This window comes from Nuphar pumila, chromosome 6 (assembly GCF_984573655.1).
Source record: "Nuphar pumila chromosome 6, dmNupPumi1.hap1.1, whole genome shotgun sequence".
Classification (NCBI taxonomy): domain Eukaryota; kingdom Viridiplantae; phylum Streptophyta; class Magnoliopsida; order Nymphaeales; family Nymphaeaceae; genus Nuphar; species Nuphar pumila.
Window position 1 is genome coordinate 100,836,563 of NC_143254.1, and position 16,778 is coordinate 100,853,340.

The window sequence follows — 16,778 nt, forward strand, 5'->3', positions numbered from 1 at the left end:
AGACTTTGGCCCAATATTATGTGTCTGTCAAATCTGCCTTTGAGAGGCTTAATGCACACAGGCCCCTATGTTGCACCAAACAGAAGACCCATCAAGAGCAGATCATGGTTGCTAGATTCCTTATTGGGTTATCATCTGAATATTTTGTTGCAAAAGTTCATATGTTGACTGGTTCTGACGTTCCTACTCTTGTAGAGGCCTACAATCGTTTGAGTAGACTCGTCATTACTCTTCCTCAAACTCAATCTGAATCACAGGCATCTGCCCTAGTTGTCACCGCAAGACGTGGAAGAGGTGTTGTCTTGAACTCTCGAGGAAGAGGTCGTGGTCGAGGAGCAGGAGGAAGAGGTAGGCTTTAATGCACTTACTGTGGCAAATTGGGGCATTTTGAAGATAGGTGTTGGGATAAAACCAGTCGACCACCCACTTTCTCCTTGAAACCAAATGCAACTAAGGTTCAAGTTGTAAAACTTGAGACAGAGACTCCTATTGGCTCTTCCAGCGATTCAGTTACCCTCAGTCGTGCAGAGTATGATGAGCTGGTGTCTCACCGACCTTCCAGTTTGAGTGTTGCTACTCTAGTTGCTAATGTGGCTTGTTCTGCAGGTAATCAATTGAATTACCAAGGTAGTAGATGGATTATTGATTCATATGCTTCCAGACACCTTTGTGGGACCTATAAAAATGTTTCTAAGTTAAATCATGTTGATGAACATTGTAATGTTGTACTGGCTAATGGAAGTTCATCTCCCATAGTAGGCCAAGGAAATGTTTCCATTTCCCCCACACTTCAGTTGACTAATGTGCTACATGCTCCATTATTTTCTCAAAACTTATTGTCAGTTAGTCGTATTGCTAAAGAGCACAACTGTAGGGTGATATTTGATCATGTGTGTTGTATTTTTCAGGATTTGCTGACAGGGAAGAGGATTGGTGGAGGCCATGAGGAGGAAGGTGTCTACTATTTATATCAACCAGTTGGAGTCACGTACTCAGTGTCAGAGCCGTCGTTCGGTCCGTATTAGTGGCATCTCCGTCTTGGTCATGTCCCTTTGTCAAAGCTTCGTAGACTTCTTCCTCAGATTCCTCCTTCTGCTTCGTTCCAGTATGAAGCCTGTCAGTTGGGTAAACACCACAGGAGTTCATTTCCTTCCGGTCAGAGTCCATCGAGTCAAAGATTGTTTGAAATTCTTTATGCTGATGTCTGGGGACCTAGTAAAGTTTCTAGTAGGTCTCAGAGTCGTTATTACTTGGTGATTGTTGATGATTTTTCTAGATTGTCATGGGTGTTCTTAATAAAAGAGAGGTCGGAGGTTCCCTCCATTCTTATGTCTCTTGTTATTGAAATAAAGACTCAATTTGATTCTCTTGTCAAGATTGTCCGCACTGATAATGCTCGAGTTCAAATCTAATGAATTACTATAATTTTTATCGAAATAATGGGATCTGCTCTCAAACTACTTGTGCCCACACATCTCAGCAAAATGGGGTCGCTGAAAGGAAGCATAGACATCTTCTAGATGTAGCTCACACCCTTATGTTGCAATCCAGTATGCCCCCTTCATATTGGGGAGATGTTATTCTCACTGCCTGCCACCTTATTAATCGTATGCCCTTATCATCGTTGGGAGAACAAATTCCTTCGCAAATTCTATACCCCAATGCTCCGCTTTTCTCAATTTCTCCCAAAGTGTTTGGATGTGTCTGCTTCGTTCATAAACTGGGACCCAATCATGATAAACTTTCTGCATAAGCCACCAAGTGTATTTTCATTGGATATCCTAAAAACCAAAAGGGATACCAGTGTTATGATCTCATTGCCCATCGAGAGTATGTTAGTGCGAATGTATCTTTCTTTGAATTTGTCCCTTATTTCTCAAGCACTGCATCCAGACTACATGTTAATCAAGGAGATGTCATGCCCCTACCTATACCTCCTTTTCCCTTAGAGTCGATTTCTCAGAGTATTTTTGCTTCTCATTCTTCCACAACGGCTCGGTATCGTGATCCTCCTTTAATGTACACTCATAGATACAGCACCTCCTTCCTTGAGGTAAGATCTCTTGAAAATATTGAGCTTTCTGCTGTGGATGATGACAGGCCGATTGCTATCAGGAAAGGTAAAAGACAATGCACATTACACCCTATTTCTAAGTTTGTTACGGAGGCAAGGCTTGGGGGATACATGAGGAATTTCATCTCAGCTCTATCTGCCACATCTATACCATCAGACGTTGTTGGACCATAAGTGGAAACATGCTATGCAAGATGAGATGGATGCCTTGCTCTCACGCAACACATGGGAGTTGGTTACCCCTCCAATGGATGCAGATATTGTTGGATGTAAGTGGGTCTACACCATTAAGTATAACTCAAATGGCTCTATTGAAAGATTCAAAGCCAGGTTGGTGGCCAAGGGGTACACACAAACATATGGGGTTTACTTTTTTGAAACATTTTCTCCAGTGGCTCGCCTTGGGACTATTTGACTTGTCATATCTGTGGTTGTCCATAGTGGGCGGAGTGTGTGCCAATTAGATGTGAAGAATGCCTTCTTGTATGACGATTTGGCTGAGACAGTGTACATGCAACAACCTCTAGGGTTTGAGGTTTAGGGAAAGTGTGAAAAGGTGTGGCAATTAAAGAAAGCCATATATGGTCTAAAACAAAGTCTGCGTGCATGGTTTTAGAAGTTATTTGAAATTATGCCTGCATTTAGCTTCCATAGGTCGGCATCAGATCACTCAATGTTTATTAAAAAGACCTCTGCTGGTATTGTGGTTATGGTTGTGTATGTGGACGACATTATACTCACAGGAAACAGTGCCAGGGATATCTCAGATACCAAAGTTCATCTTCAGAAGCACTTTGTCACAAAAGACCTTGGTCCTCTTAAATATTTCTTGGGCATAAAGGTGACTCGAAGCAGTAAGGGGATAGTTCTATCAAAGAGAAAGTATGTGATTGACTTATTGCAAGAAACATGTGTGTTAGGGGCCAAACCAGCAAACATCGCTTTGGATCCAAAACTTCATATATATGATGAACAAGCAAAACCGGTTGACAGTAGAAGTTTTAGATCCTTGGTTGGTAAACTTATATATGTTACTGTGACAAGACTAGATATTTTCTTGGTTGTGAGTAAGATAAGTCAATTCATGGACAAGCCAACTCAATTGCATTGGCAGGCTGCGATGATGATTCTCTGGTATTTGAAATCTTCTCCTGGAAAGGGACTCCTGTATAAACAAAGCTCCTCACTTGGTATAGTTGCGTATTCATATGCTGATTATACAGGGGCCATTGATGACAGAAAGTCCACCACTGGGTTTTGTTGTTTGTAGGAGGAAACTTAATAAATTGGAGAAGTAAAAAGCAAACAATAGTAGCCAGATCAAGTGTTAAATTAGAGTATAGAGCTATGGCTCAAACTGCCGCTAAAATGATGTAGGTTAGATCCATTCTCAAAGATTTACATGTAACGATTCCTGCTCATGTTGATGATGTGTGATAATAGAGCAGCCACCTATATAGCTAACAATCATGTGTTTTACGAGAGAACAAAATATATTGAAGTTGATTGCCACTATATATGCGACTTAGTGTAGACGGGACATATCACTACTAGTCATGTGACCTCAGAGGAACAAGTCGCAGATGTGTTTACAAAACCTCTTGCAAGTGCCAGTTTTTTCAGATGCTGTGACAAGCCAAACATGATAGATATATATGTTCCAGCTTGAGTAATATTTATAAGTTTGGATAGTCATACATAATTAAGTAAATTAGTCTCTTTTTGTGAACCTTTTTTTAACTAATCACTATTTAAAGGGATTAGAGATCAATGAATCTCTCTCTCTCCCTTTTTGGGTTTATCGTTGGACTGGCCTCCTCAAATCTGGGCGTCTGCTTCAACAAGATCCAAGGAATTGGTAATTGTTCATACCACCAATAGAATGTTCTCAATCTAAGATTTCCATTGTTAGCAAGTAGCATATTTATCCATGGAGCTGGGGTCACATAGTTGGTTCCAAGTCTTGAACAGGAGAGCCTAAGCCCCATCGTTAGCTAGAACCTTATATTCAGCTCAAGCTCAAAGTCAAATATCTTACCAAACTAAGCTTGAACCTACAGCTCAATTCAGCTTGGCTCATTTGCAACCATTGCCATTTCTTGTTCCACTTGATTTGATAACTTGCGTAGTTAGTTCTCAGTCTTGAACTGGAGTGCATAAGCCAAATTATGCCAGAAGTTTACCCCTTCAAATGTGTTACAGTTAGAGTTTAGATTTTTCTTTTTCTTTCTTTTTAATTAGCAAGCTGGGGTTAGGCAAACCGCAACCAGTTTACAAGAAACAAATTACATGACAGACATCTCACCACAGGTCCAACAAGAGCCAGACATTTGTCAAGACTTAAGATTGCCTCAGACTTGAAAGAATCAGAAACTTTGGTTGTGTACTGTATTACATAGTTAACCAATCTTGAACAATTATTCCTCAGCCAAACACAACAGAGGTTCTCAATGAAACACTTAAAATTTTTACGGAATTTGACCAAGGCCCTAGCACTCAAAAACAGTGAAAAGAGAACATGTTTCTGCCCCAAAACAGTTTTTTTGTTTAACATTATCTTTTTGCAGCAACAATGAAGATAAAGCATATATTGCAAATCAGATCATGGCTTGTATACACATAACAAAGATAAAGATACCAAGTGCAAGTCCATGCATATATTCCTTCTCTATTCAGTATTCCCTAACAGTAACACTAACTTGAAAAAGCTCCCACATTATTCCTATAACCCCGTTTTTGGCAATGCATTTTTTGTCACGCAGCATAAATCAATCAAAAGATGGGTCCTGCTGCCAGAATTTCTTCAGTCAGTGCATCATCCTCCCCGATCTTATAGTTCACGAATACCTCGAAATTCTTTTGGAATAAACCAGCCAACTTCAAAAGGGTCTCCTTGTATGCATCTTTGTCTGCCCACTGCCAATAACAAGTTGCAGGGTTAGCTAACCAAATTTAAGTATTTCAAATTTCTTTAGGGAACATCTGTGCATGCTGAATTTGCACAGCTCTCGGAATTAAGTTATGATAAACCAGCACAGAGTGAGGACTTGCAACATTGACCATGCAAATCAGTTTGCAGTGCCATCAAAAGAAACGAGCATTCAGGCCCTTAGGATGGCAAGGGCAAAACATATTCCAATTCCTCACATTCAAGCTCAGACTTTGGAGCCTCAAAAACCAACTCATTGGTCACTATATTGTCCAGTTCCATCATGTCTGAATCTATCAGAGTGAGGAATTGTGATTCAAGCTCAGATTGTGATCAACAAAGAACCATATGTCAAAGGCAAACTGAGAATGTTACAAGCATCTTGGTAAATCTCAAGTGAGGTGTGATGCTCAAATAATCAAAGATCAAGAGGAGAAAAATTAAACCCACTTACAGCATTCATGGAGTCCAAAATATGTGAAGGTACACCTTCAATTTCATCTGGTATCTCAAGGCCAAAGACTTCTGTCTTGGTGTAGTTGGCATTCAAAAGACTGCCTGAATGTATGGCATTGATAATTTTCCTAGTATATGCTAGCTTTATCCGACTACCAGTGCCATATCTGCAAATGAAAAAAACAACCAAAATTGAGTTTTATTCATCAGAAAGGAAGCTTGCTTGATGAGAAAATAAATCATAAAACATCTTTGTATGGGAAACCAGGTGAGACTTTTCTATTCCCTAGTCCCTGCTGCACTTCTCATCGATGATTGCTTGCAAATTGTTTTACCTGCCACCAGACCACCCAGTGTTGACTAGCCAGCCAGTTGCACCATGTTTCTGCATCTTCTCAGCTAGCATGGCTGCATACTTGGTGGGGTGAAGCATTATGAAGGCAGCTCCAAAGCAGGCAGAAAATGTGGCTTGTGGTTCCTTCACCCCTTCTTCAGTTCCCGCCACCTAGTTCAATCAGAACCATAAAGGAAAAAAAAGGCGGAACTTATCAATTTTTCTTGCTTTTTTGGCATGGATAGGGGAAGAACTGATGTCAATTCAAAACTATATGAATGGTCTATGGACCATGGTGTTATGTGTAAGAGAATTCCAAAACATGTAAAGGTCCTTTCAGTTAGTAATTGTGTGGGTGCTTAAATGAACTAGGAAGATGGACATAAATCACATCTACCACAAATATATCAGAATTGGTTAAGCATACCAGGGCAGTGTAGCCACTAATGAAATGATACATGGTCTGAGGCAGAGTGAGTTTGCTGACAGGGGGGAGCACACCAAATGCATCACAAGCCAACAATATCACATTCTTGGGGTGAGGCCCAACACAGGGAATCTTGGCATTCGGAATGTACTCAATAGGATAAGAAGCTCTTGTATTCTCTGCACAAAGAAAATTGGTAAATATCCACACCGACAATACAGAGCCATAAGGCCCATAATAAAGAATCGAAAAAGAAGAAGCAGATTCCACAAGAGGAAGAAAAGGAAGATAAAATGGAGCTATACCTGTGACTGACTTGTCGGAATAATCTACTTCTCTGGTGTGCTCATCAAACACTACATTTTCCAGCACTGCAAAACCAAAAGGAAAGATGTTCCATCATTAGCTTAAAATTGATGGAATAATTTGACCACATATTGACCAAAACCAAAACTGCAAGAAAGCCAGTTTGAAGTTGAAACCGTCCAACCAACACCAGCAGTCTAATTTGATTCTCTAAGACTCAAGTATGAGGCCAGACAAGTTTCTATTTACTGGTGTGTAAAAAAAATATTTTACCAATTGCTAGGAAGACTCAAAAGGTCCAAATTCAATTGGGTAATGGCCTATCATTTGTTTTGAGGCCTGAAAGACATCATCCTTACCAGTTCCAAATTTAATGGCATTCCAGATATCAGGCTCCTTTTCCCGAGATAGATCAATACATTTAGCATAACAACCACCTTCGATGTTGGACACCCCATTCTCACTCCAGCAATGTTCATCATCTCCGATCAGGAACCGGTTATGATCGGTGGAAAGGGTGGTCTTGCCTGTCCCTGTTAAGCAAAAGCAGAGCCAAATAAGTGAAAATTAAAGAGAAAAACTCTCAGCAATAAAAAAAGACCCAAGGTGTGCGTTTCAGACGATGGTGGGAGAGCCTGCAGAAAGGGTCAGTCTCCTCCCACCACCATACCTGATAAACCAAAGAAGAGGGCGACATCGCCATCTTTTCCCATATTGCAGCCGGAATGCAGAGAGAGGATTTGTTTCTTTGGCATAAGGTAGTGCATGACGCTGAACAAACCCTTCTTCATCTCTCCGGCATATTGGGTACCAAGGATCACCATTTCCCTTCTAGCAAGATTAATGTCTACGCTAGTCGATGATGTCATATAGTGTGTGTATCGATTACAAGGGAACTGCCCCGCATTGTAAATCGTGAAATCCGGGGTACCAAATTCCTCCAGTTCTTCAGGGGTGGGACGTATACACCTGCCACCCATGTGTTACTACCGCTATTTCCTTTTATTATTATCGCATTCAAATAACTCAACTCACCTTTTATACCTTGCTTTGCATTCCTGGAATACTCACCAACATGCCCAAATTTGCAACTCATTTCTTACCCCATGTCAAAGAAGGGGGAGAAAAACATGTAGAGACCCATGAATTTCAGGCATATTAACACCTTGATTTTTGAAGTTCATATTTTCAAAGCGTCTGGTTTTCGAAAAATAGTATAGCAGCAGAAAACCAACAATTTGATCATATATTTCACTTTTCATAAAAAAAAGAAAGGGGACATTGCCATCGTTGATGAAAGTGAAATTTGAAAAAAGGCAAGTCTTAGCAAAAGAAGAATGAAGAATCCCAAAAACGGGAATTAGAAATTCAGGGTCTCTCATATTTCGACAGTTTGAGAAATTGTAAAGTCTCACAAAAGCAGGAGAAGTAAAATCAGAGAGTAACAGATCAAAGGGCATTGTCAACGTTGGCGAGGACTTATCTGGCAGCCTGACGATCGCTGGAGGCGAGAAATATAAAGAGGTGCAATATTTATCATTCTACTTACATGTTGTGCATGAACAGGGCATGGTAAGCTCTTGCCGAAACGATCCTCACTTTGAGCCTGTGTTCGGGGTCCCAGTTGAGGAATTGGTCGTTCACGAAGACCTGAAACAATACAAAACAATCACAACACAACGAATTAGATGCAAATTGAGAGAGAGAGAGAAGGGGTGAGGACCATATTTTCTTCACAACAAAACAGTATGCCCCACCGACTAGGCCTAGTCAACCGTCACTGACGCTAGCAGACACCACCATCACGCCACGCATATATGAACATAAAACAAACTCTTGAACAAATAGCCACGTTCTCTACAAAAGAAACTACTAAAAGATCCACTATCTTCCTGTAGTCATGGGAACACAAGAATAGAATACAATACTCTCATTTTAGAATTAGGGGGCAAATGGTTGGCCCCAAAATGGAAATTTCCCTTCTTTTTTTTAATCTTGGGAAAACAGTTGCCTGACTCTCAGGTTAAGCTTGTAAACTTCAGGATTTTACATACGAAAAAGAGGCACCTCAATTGCTAGTAGAGAGCGAGTTTACCTTATCGAGCGAATTCAGATAGTCGACGGCCCTCTCTCTGTTAACCATAAAAGTATGGTCGTCGATCTCGATATTGGGGGATCCCCTGAAATCAGCAAAGAAAACGTCTCCCCAAGTTAAGAGAAAACGAGGAATCACAAGCAAACGAATAGAAAGCAATGAAAAAGAGAAGCTACTCACTTTCCCCACCACAACTCGGCTGCGGCGGCTTCGTCCTTGACGACGCGCTTGTCCCTCGGAGAACGCCCCGTCTTCGCACCGGAGAGCGTCGCCAACGCACCCGTCGACGTGATGAACGAGCCCATCTCGTTCTTGATGGCCTGCTCGTACAACTCTGATCACCATTGAAAAAAAAACACAAAAATAAGTTATGTTTTAGGAAGAAGTGGGCTTAAATTTGATCCATTTATAGTAAGCTTCTTACCGGCGGGCGAGAGATTGTAGAGGACATGGGTGAACTTGAGAGAGCTGTCGGTGACGCAGAAGGCTGGGGTGGTGAGATGATGGTGCTCGACCTTGGGTGTCGCCGGCGTTTTGGTGGGGTCTCCTTTCACCACTTTTGGCCCCGTTTCCCTCGTCAGCGAGGCTAACGATGCGCTGTGAAACCCCACACATATTTAATTTTTTTATAAGCACTTTTTGTTTTTCTTTTTGGGGTTTTTTAAATTAAGGTCTTAGTTCTTGGCATCTTGCCATATATATAGACACACAAGAGAGAGAGAGAGAGAGAGAGAGAGAGAGATGGGAATGCCTGATGGACTGGAGCTGTTGCTTCTGGCGTTCTTCGTCGGAGATGACGGCCGCGAAGGCGCCCTGGGTTCCCTTGATGGGCGTGGTTGGTGCCGACCTCTTCTTCTGCAGGGAGTGCAGCTCGTCGATCGTCTGCGCCCTCACCGGCGGTGCGCTGTCGTCATGGCAGACCCCGTTGTCCCTCTTGTTCGTCTGGATCCTCGCTAGCCCGTTCTGAGCAACCACTGGAGACGACACCCCTCCATTCGCGAAGCTGAAGTCTCCGTTCTCCGCCATCTTCTTCCCCTTCTTTTTCTTCCCTGCTCACAGATGGCAGAGAATATTTTCAGAGAGGGACAGAATTGATTTGCAAAAGGACAAAATGGGAAAAAGAAAGAGTCCTTTATCAACAGGAACCAACGCATCCTTTTTTTCATTTAAAAAACTATTCTATCCCTGAAAAGTTGGGGCTTGGAATCTGCATCGCTTAGATTATGGGATGTGAAGAGAGCCAAAGTTTTCCTACTTAGCTGTCACCTATTTTCTTTCGATCGATGCACGGAAGATGCCGTCTTCTACAGGGATAGATTATCCATTTTCATAGTCTTTGTCTACTTAAAAAAAACTGAGAGATGGTCATTTTCGTTATCGATCTCAATGAATTCAACATGTCACGGGTATTGCCCATCTCGCTACGAGTAATAAACCTTTTTCGTCACCACGTACAGACGTTAAACGGGTACTACGTACTGTTAACAAATAAAAAATCAACAAGTGCAACTATCCAAAGCGCCAGAATTTTCGTATTCAGAAAAAAATCTTTCGGAACCAAAGGACGCCGAAACAAAGGCGAATATTTCCGTGGAAAATTTCGCGGCTCCCTTCACTCTGAACATAACCCCCAGAACCCAAACACTGCATAAAAAAAAAGCACCGCGAAAGTTCGGGGAAAAAAACACTAATCAAACCCAGTAAAAGTTTAAAAAAGACGGAAAAAAAAATCAGAACTCATCTCCACAGTTTTTAACAACAAATGCAGCACTAAAGCTCACACCAAACGACCAAAATCAATCTTTCCAAACGTAGAAATAACAATTTCTAGGGGAAATATATAGGGAGGAGGGAAAAAAAAAGTCGCACCGGGAAGGGTATATAGAAAACCGAGCTAAGCCTTTTAGCTCGAAAACCCAAGAAAGGGAATAACCAGGGAAGAGAGAACGACGATAAAAGGGGTCTGTCGACCCTCCAAGTTTCGATTAGAGAGAGAGAAACAGAGCTCCAAAGGGATGAGATGTAATGGCAACCTCTGCACTCCCTTTTAAAGGACTCTTAACCGCGGTCAAGTCTCTAACCACAGTGGTTAAACTCCAAATTGGGGAATCCAATCCGCTTAAATCGGACAATGGAGTCCGTGCTTCGATTGGGTACACGGCATAAACGTCGGAGAGGATGGCGTTTGCGCGTAGTAGCAGTCGTACCATTCAACTCCGTTTAAATCCCAGCTGGAGTCCGCAGTCCACTCCGTATTTTAAGACGCACAAACAGGGAAGGAATTAAACACCATCCCTATCTGGTTTCCACTCTTTGACATATTCACCAGCGAGTCATTGATCTTAGTGTTTATCCAAAACACTGCCACGATTTTACCAATTTTACAAATGACAAATTGCACACCAAGCAAACAATAAATAACTTCGTGACAACAACTTTTTGCCTGCCCAATGTGTTTGTTTCAATGGATTTGTTTGGCTAGGGATGACAGTGTCTTTATTCCGGCACCGTCTCAAAATTCTGTCCTTTGTCTTTGCACGGGTTTTTATTCTCATCTCTATCTCTGTCTCCGTTCCGTTAGGGGATGGCAGTGGGACAAGGTCTCTACTCCCGCCCCGTTTCAAAATCCTAACCTTTACCCCCTGCCTTTCATCCCCGGGATGGATTTTAACCTCCCCAATCCAGCCTCCATCCCTGTTTCATGTCTTTCATCCCCCGTCCAAATGAAGGCGAGGCGGGGCGGAGCCCCATTTCCCCTTAGTTTATAGTCATTCCTTAAAAGATTGGGGACGGGGCGGGGTGGAGCTAGGCGGGGATTGGGACGGGGTGGGGAAATGCGTAAGTTCATTTCCGCCTCCATCCCCGCACGGGGATAGATTTTAACCTTCATCCCCATTTCATGCCCTTCATCCTCGGTCCAAACGGGGTGAGGCGGGGCGGAGCCCCGTTGTCCCCCGTCCCACTGCCATCCCTAGTATTAAAAAAAAATAAGGGGGGGGGCAAGTTTAGTTTTTTCTCTCTACTGTCATTTCAAAAGATTATTTTAGCATTTTATTAATAAAGATCAGAAATGACGAGGTAAGAAAATTTCTAAGTCCATCCGGCCTCCATCCTCACATGGGTTTTTATTTTAACCTCCATTACTATTTCATGTCCACCTTCTCCAATCCAAACGAGGCAAGGTGGGGGCAGAGCCCTGTTTTTCCCAAACCACTGCCATCCCTATGTTTGGCCTTGATGGATTGAGTGATGAACTGGTTGAACGAACTTATCAGACCATGCTCGGAGCTCGGCTGGTTTATCAGTGGATTGAGCTCATAAAAACCATTTCATGCTATTTATTCATGAAATGCATGTATATATTCTCATATATTACACTTAAAATATATAATTTTTATATATTACATAAAATAGTACCCATTCTTTTTTTTTTTGTACTTATATGTATGCATTTTTTTATAGATAACACTTAAAATGTATATATACATAAAAATGTATAGAATTTTTATCCATACAAGCTATCTTGAGCTGAGCTGAGACTAAACCAAGCATGAACGAGTTCGTGACGAGCCGAACCGAGGAGGGGTTATGAGCTGCTCGATTCATTTACAGCACTAAGAGTGAAAAAGAGAGGAGAGTGTCCACCTGCAAAATTAGTTTTTCGTGGCCGCTCATTTGTAATATCTCTGAAAACGTTGAGAAATAAAAAGATGAGTGAAACCCAAGGTGGTCGACGTGGGACGCCTCCTCATCACTGCCACCTCATCTCGTTATCAGAAGGGCATCAGATACGTCAGCACAAGCTTCCCACTAACGGCTCCGTCTTATAACCCCGTCAGACGTAACGGCGCTCAAACCTCCGTGAGGAAGAGCGGAGAGGAGGTGCCAACACGTTGCGGTCATCTCCCACTTTCTCGCTTTGCCTGAGTCATCACGTGACGGTGGTATTTATTTTCACTAAGATGAAGTTACCATCCTGTCCCTATCGTATTCCCCCTTGGTCACAGCGACCGAATCTTTCGGCTGGAGACGGGTGGGTGTGGGACCCTGTGGGAGGAAGCCCCTTGCTGTTTTCAATCTGGGTCATAAACCATATCCAAGATCCGGAAATTGCAAAAAGTGTAAAGCAGCCGCTATCGTGGCAATAACATCCGGTGGGGATGAGTTCAAATCTTTAACTATTTGAACAGTCGCATTCCATATTAGAACTAGTCAACACATAATCGGGTCCAGCACGACCCAAATCCAGCCTCTCTTTTTTTTTTTTTGGAAAGAAAGAAAGAAATTCCACAAATTAAAAGCTCTAACACAACAATTGGGAGAAACGTTTATGTATATTTAAAATAAATACTTTTCAAAATAAACAGAACTATGGATCCCATTGGTAAAGCTGGTAAACAAACCAAGCAGCTTATGACTCAGCTCGGTTCGGCTGGTCAGGTACTCGTTAGTGATCAGTTCATATAGTTGGCGAGCTGAGCCACGAGCAGCTAGTTTAGCTTAAATGAGTACAGCTCAAACATAAGGAGTTTGTAACAAGAACTCCTATAGATGAAAATTATATATTATGTATAATATAGATTTTAAGTGTAATATATAAAAAGAAGAATGCATAAAATATATATACATGAACTATTAAGTGTAATATATAAGAAAATATATTTTAAGTGTAATATGTTGCATGTATAAATAATTTAGAATGTTTTTACATGAGTCAGCTCGTGTTTGGCTCCTCATTCAAGGACGAGCTCGGCTCGGCTAAACATGAACATAGGCCGAGTCATGAGCTCCATCCAGTGGTAAACCAGGTTGATACTGAATCTGTTCAGTTCGTTCCACTTGTTTACACCTAGACTGGATTTTGGATTCGGATCATAATGATTCTTAAATTTGAATCTCGTAGTTCCTTCGCCATAATTTGTTTTTCAAGGGAAAGTCTCATATATTGTTTGCCCATTTTTTTACTACTCGTTTCTTTGTGCCATTTTTTTTTAATATAAAACCTTTCAAATAACTTATTCAATATTTAGCCGTTTTTTGCCGACCATGGGCAAAACGAAGGACGGGTTTGGGTTGCTAATGAAAGAAAAAACAAAATTGAAAATGGTCTGGTCAAACCGGGTCCCAACTGAAGTGTATTTTATTAATGCCTACTTTAAGTGTTTTTTTGAATTTTTTTTTCTCTCTTTTTTTGTGATTAGCCATTCAAAGCATACGTTGCCTGACAGCTCTGGCTGCTAATTTTGCTCATCTCATTGTAGGAGAAATTGTGGTTTAAAGAAATCAATGGTGACCACTGTCCTTACAGCACAAAATTAATATCTAAATAAAAGCCAAAATTTCTTAATTCTCATCAACGCAAACCAGTCGAGCGCAATCAATTTCCGTACGGCTGCTTTTACGAACAACCCTTTCCCCATCGGATCTGCGCAACCACAAATTAAATGTGAGAACTAATTGAAGTCATTTTGTGAAAATCTATTTTTTTTTAATAACCCGAAGAAACTTTACCCCGCGGAAGACCTGGTCATGCTTGCTTAGAGTGCCATACATGAAACTAGGGATGACAGTGGACTGGAGCCGGGGCGGGTTGGGAGAAAAGGTCTCTACCCCTGCCTCCTGCCTCCATCCTCCCATCCCTACCTCCATCCTTGCACGGGTTTTGATTTTAACCTCCATCTCCACCTTCATCCTCATTTCATATCCTCCATCCCTGATTCAAATGGAGCAAGGTGAGGCAGGGCTCTGTTTTTCCTCGATCCATTGTCATCCCTAAAGAAGGAATGCGGACAGAACGGGGTGAGGCAAAGCAGGGATCGGGACGGGGACGATGCAAAGTATAAGTCTATTTCCGCCTCCATCTCCGCATGGGTTTTGATTTTAACTTTCATCCCTGATCCTCGTTTCATGTCCTCCATCTTTGATCCTCGTTAGTCGTCGATTTTAAACCAAACACTTATTGACCATCAAAATATTTTATTTAAGCAAACCAAAATGAGTTATTTATTACAAACAACACAGTTTGGTAAAGTAGTATTAGGTAAAACTGGTTTTATAAATGAAATGTCTAACGCAGTTTGGAGAAACCCTAAATTTCAATGTTGTCCTGCTCCGCATATCACACCGTAGGTTCAATACCTCTATCATCCATAACACGAGGTCAAAACCATCGCCAGTCTAGTAGAAAAATATTTCAATTCTAATAAGTATAATACTTGAAAACATGATATGTCACTTGAGGGTCATAGTTGGAAAAAACGTAACTCAAGTTTCCACGTCTTAGTGTATAAATATGAGAAGCCTCTTTAGGGCCGCAGTTGAAATATCGTAGCTAAGTCTCCATGACTTAGTGTATTGATATCCCATGAATCAAAGCAAGAGCTCATCGAGCTTAGCTTAGTCTTATGGATATAATTTGGGTCTCTTGCTTGATTGGTCTAACAATGTACTGATATCAATACCATTCATAAAATAATGTATGAGTAACACTAACACACAATCATTCATTCATCGTTGTACCCATGACTAATGCATTGTTTCGATATTACTCGTTCACCTCTGCTACGTGAAAAAACTTAAATTCGGTGTCAAACGAAACCAACTGGGAGTTTATTATGATATGTATTTTGTATACCCTAGTGACCGGAGTGACTCTGGCTGTAGTGGAGCGACAATTTTCATGCTGGTTCTGATGCATCCTTCTACTGTAGTAGCATGGTTCAATCTCTAGATTTTAAGGATAACTCAACCTCCTAACCTCCGAGTGACAGGAAGTCACTTGAATTCTTTGGTCTATAACATCATACGGGTCACTCGAGGTGATACTATCACCATCATGCCACAATGAGAGCAAGTCCTGAAGGGATTCGATGACATAATCTTTCTTATTAGGATGTCAAGTACCACATAGGCAATCTAGTGCATTTTGCACCAAGAGAATACATACCCCAAACCCCACTCAGTTTTTGAAACACTAGGTGAAACTTAGGCTATGTTTTTTAGGCTTGAATCGGCCATTGTGTTGTGGTTTCTGCCATGATTCTATACTCTTTGCTGTTTGGGACCAGTGGCATTGCTAAAACAATGTATTCAGGCTCAACACAACATTTCAACACCTTTCATGAAAGGATGTTTTTGCAACTTTATCTCTCCACATCACACATTGGCAAAATACTGAGAGTGTTTTCTCATCCCATTGCAAGGCTCCCAAACATAGCTATAATCAGAGTTTTTGGCATCCACAATTCTGTCCCAATTCGATGGTTTGCCACCATTCTCCCAAACATGAATAGCGATCGAGAACAATGTAAATGCATTGCATTCTCATCCCTTTGTTTGACACATGCTCAATTTAGACGACAGAACATGTCAAAACCAGTTTAAATCTCATGGGACCCACATCTGAACCAGGCATATTTTATGCATAGAGGATATCGAGTCAGAGACACCTCCTATGGTTTTACTAACATCAGAGGTGCCTTGGATGATGTTCATCTATGTGATGAAGTCGTTTTATGGCTTGAGGTCAATATGAGACCCACATGTCATATCATGTGTGAGTCCTCATGAGACTCTATTTTGTTTTTTTTATTGACTTTCCTATTATATCAAGTAAAATGTGAGAGAGAGTGAGACTCTCTTATATAGTATATGATAGTGGTATTGTGAAGGTGGTGTTGGTGTATGAGAATAACAAAAAGCGTGAGAGGGAGGAAATAAGGGTGATTGGTGAGAGCTATTTTACATTGATGATCATCAAGAAGGTATTCTTGGGTGTTCTATCTTAGTGGTAAAGAGAGCGAGGTTTGGCTGCATGCACCAGTTTACTTGATAAATCGATCGATAAGTACTTTCGTTATCTTTTTATGCTTTTGTATATTTCTCTTGTACGATGATTGTTTTCACATTAATAAGAACATCTCAAACTCTTCCCGTAGGCATAAGCACAATGTCGTACTACACAAATTTTCTTATCTGGTGGTTGATTGTTTCTTTGCTTAAGTTTAGGTATCTGTGTTTCCTCTTTAAAGCCCCATTCGAATCTGAATCTCTTTTCGATTTTGTGTTTAGCTCTGAAACCACAACAAACTAGTATTAGAGTCATCATTTTTTTCTTTAAGCAGGATTCCGTATGACCCCAGAGATATTGGGTGTCAA

General features: G+C 41.2%; 1 protein-coding gene across 1 annotated transcript; it reads right to left on the minus strand.

The window, feature by feature from the left end:
• Positions 1-4,595: 4,595 nt before the first annotated feature.
• Positions 4,596-10,638, minus strand: LOC149835416 (phosphoenolpyruvate carboxykinase (ATP) 1-like). Its single transcript, XM_090008495.1, has 13 exons — positions 10,491-10,638; positions 9,373-9,670; positions 9,046-9,218; positions 8,802-8,955; positions 8,622-8,706; positions 8,076-8,176; positions 7,197-7,495; positions 6,886-7,059; positions 6,526-6,591; positions 6,221-6,399; positions 5,795-5,964; positions 5,458-5,626; positions 4,596-4,990 (listed from the first exon to the last, which is right to left on the minus strand). Exons 2-13 carry the CDS (start codon positions 9,645-9,647, stop codon positions 4,847-4,849), a joined length of 1,989 nt encoding a protein of 662 aa, XP_089864621.1. The 5' UTR covers positions 9,648-9,670; positions 10,491-10,638; the 3' UTR covers positions 4,596-4,846.
• Between the last annotated feature and the right edge of the window lie 6,140 nt (positions 10,639-16,778).

Coding starts and splice junctions, on each gene's coding strand:
- LOC149835416 (XM_090008495.1), bottom strand. CDS start 9,647: ATGGCGGAGAACGGAGACTTCAGCTTCGCGAATGGAGGGGTGTCGTCT. Junction 8,177..8,621: donor ATCTGAATTCGCTCGATAAG/GTAAACTCGCTC, acceptor GTATTGTTTCAG/GTCTTCGTGAACGACCAATT. Junction 4,991..5,457: donor TTTTGGACTCCATGAATGCT/GTAAGTGGGTTT, acceptor TGTTATTGGCAG/TGGGCAGACAAAGATGCATA.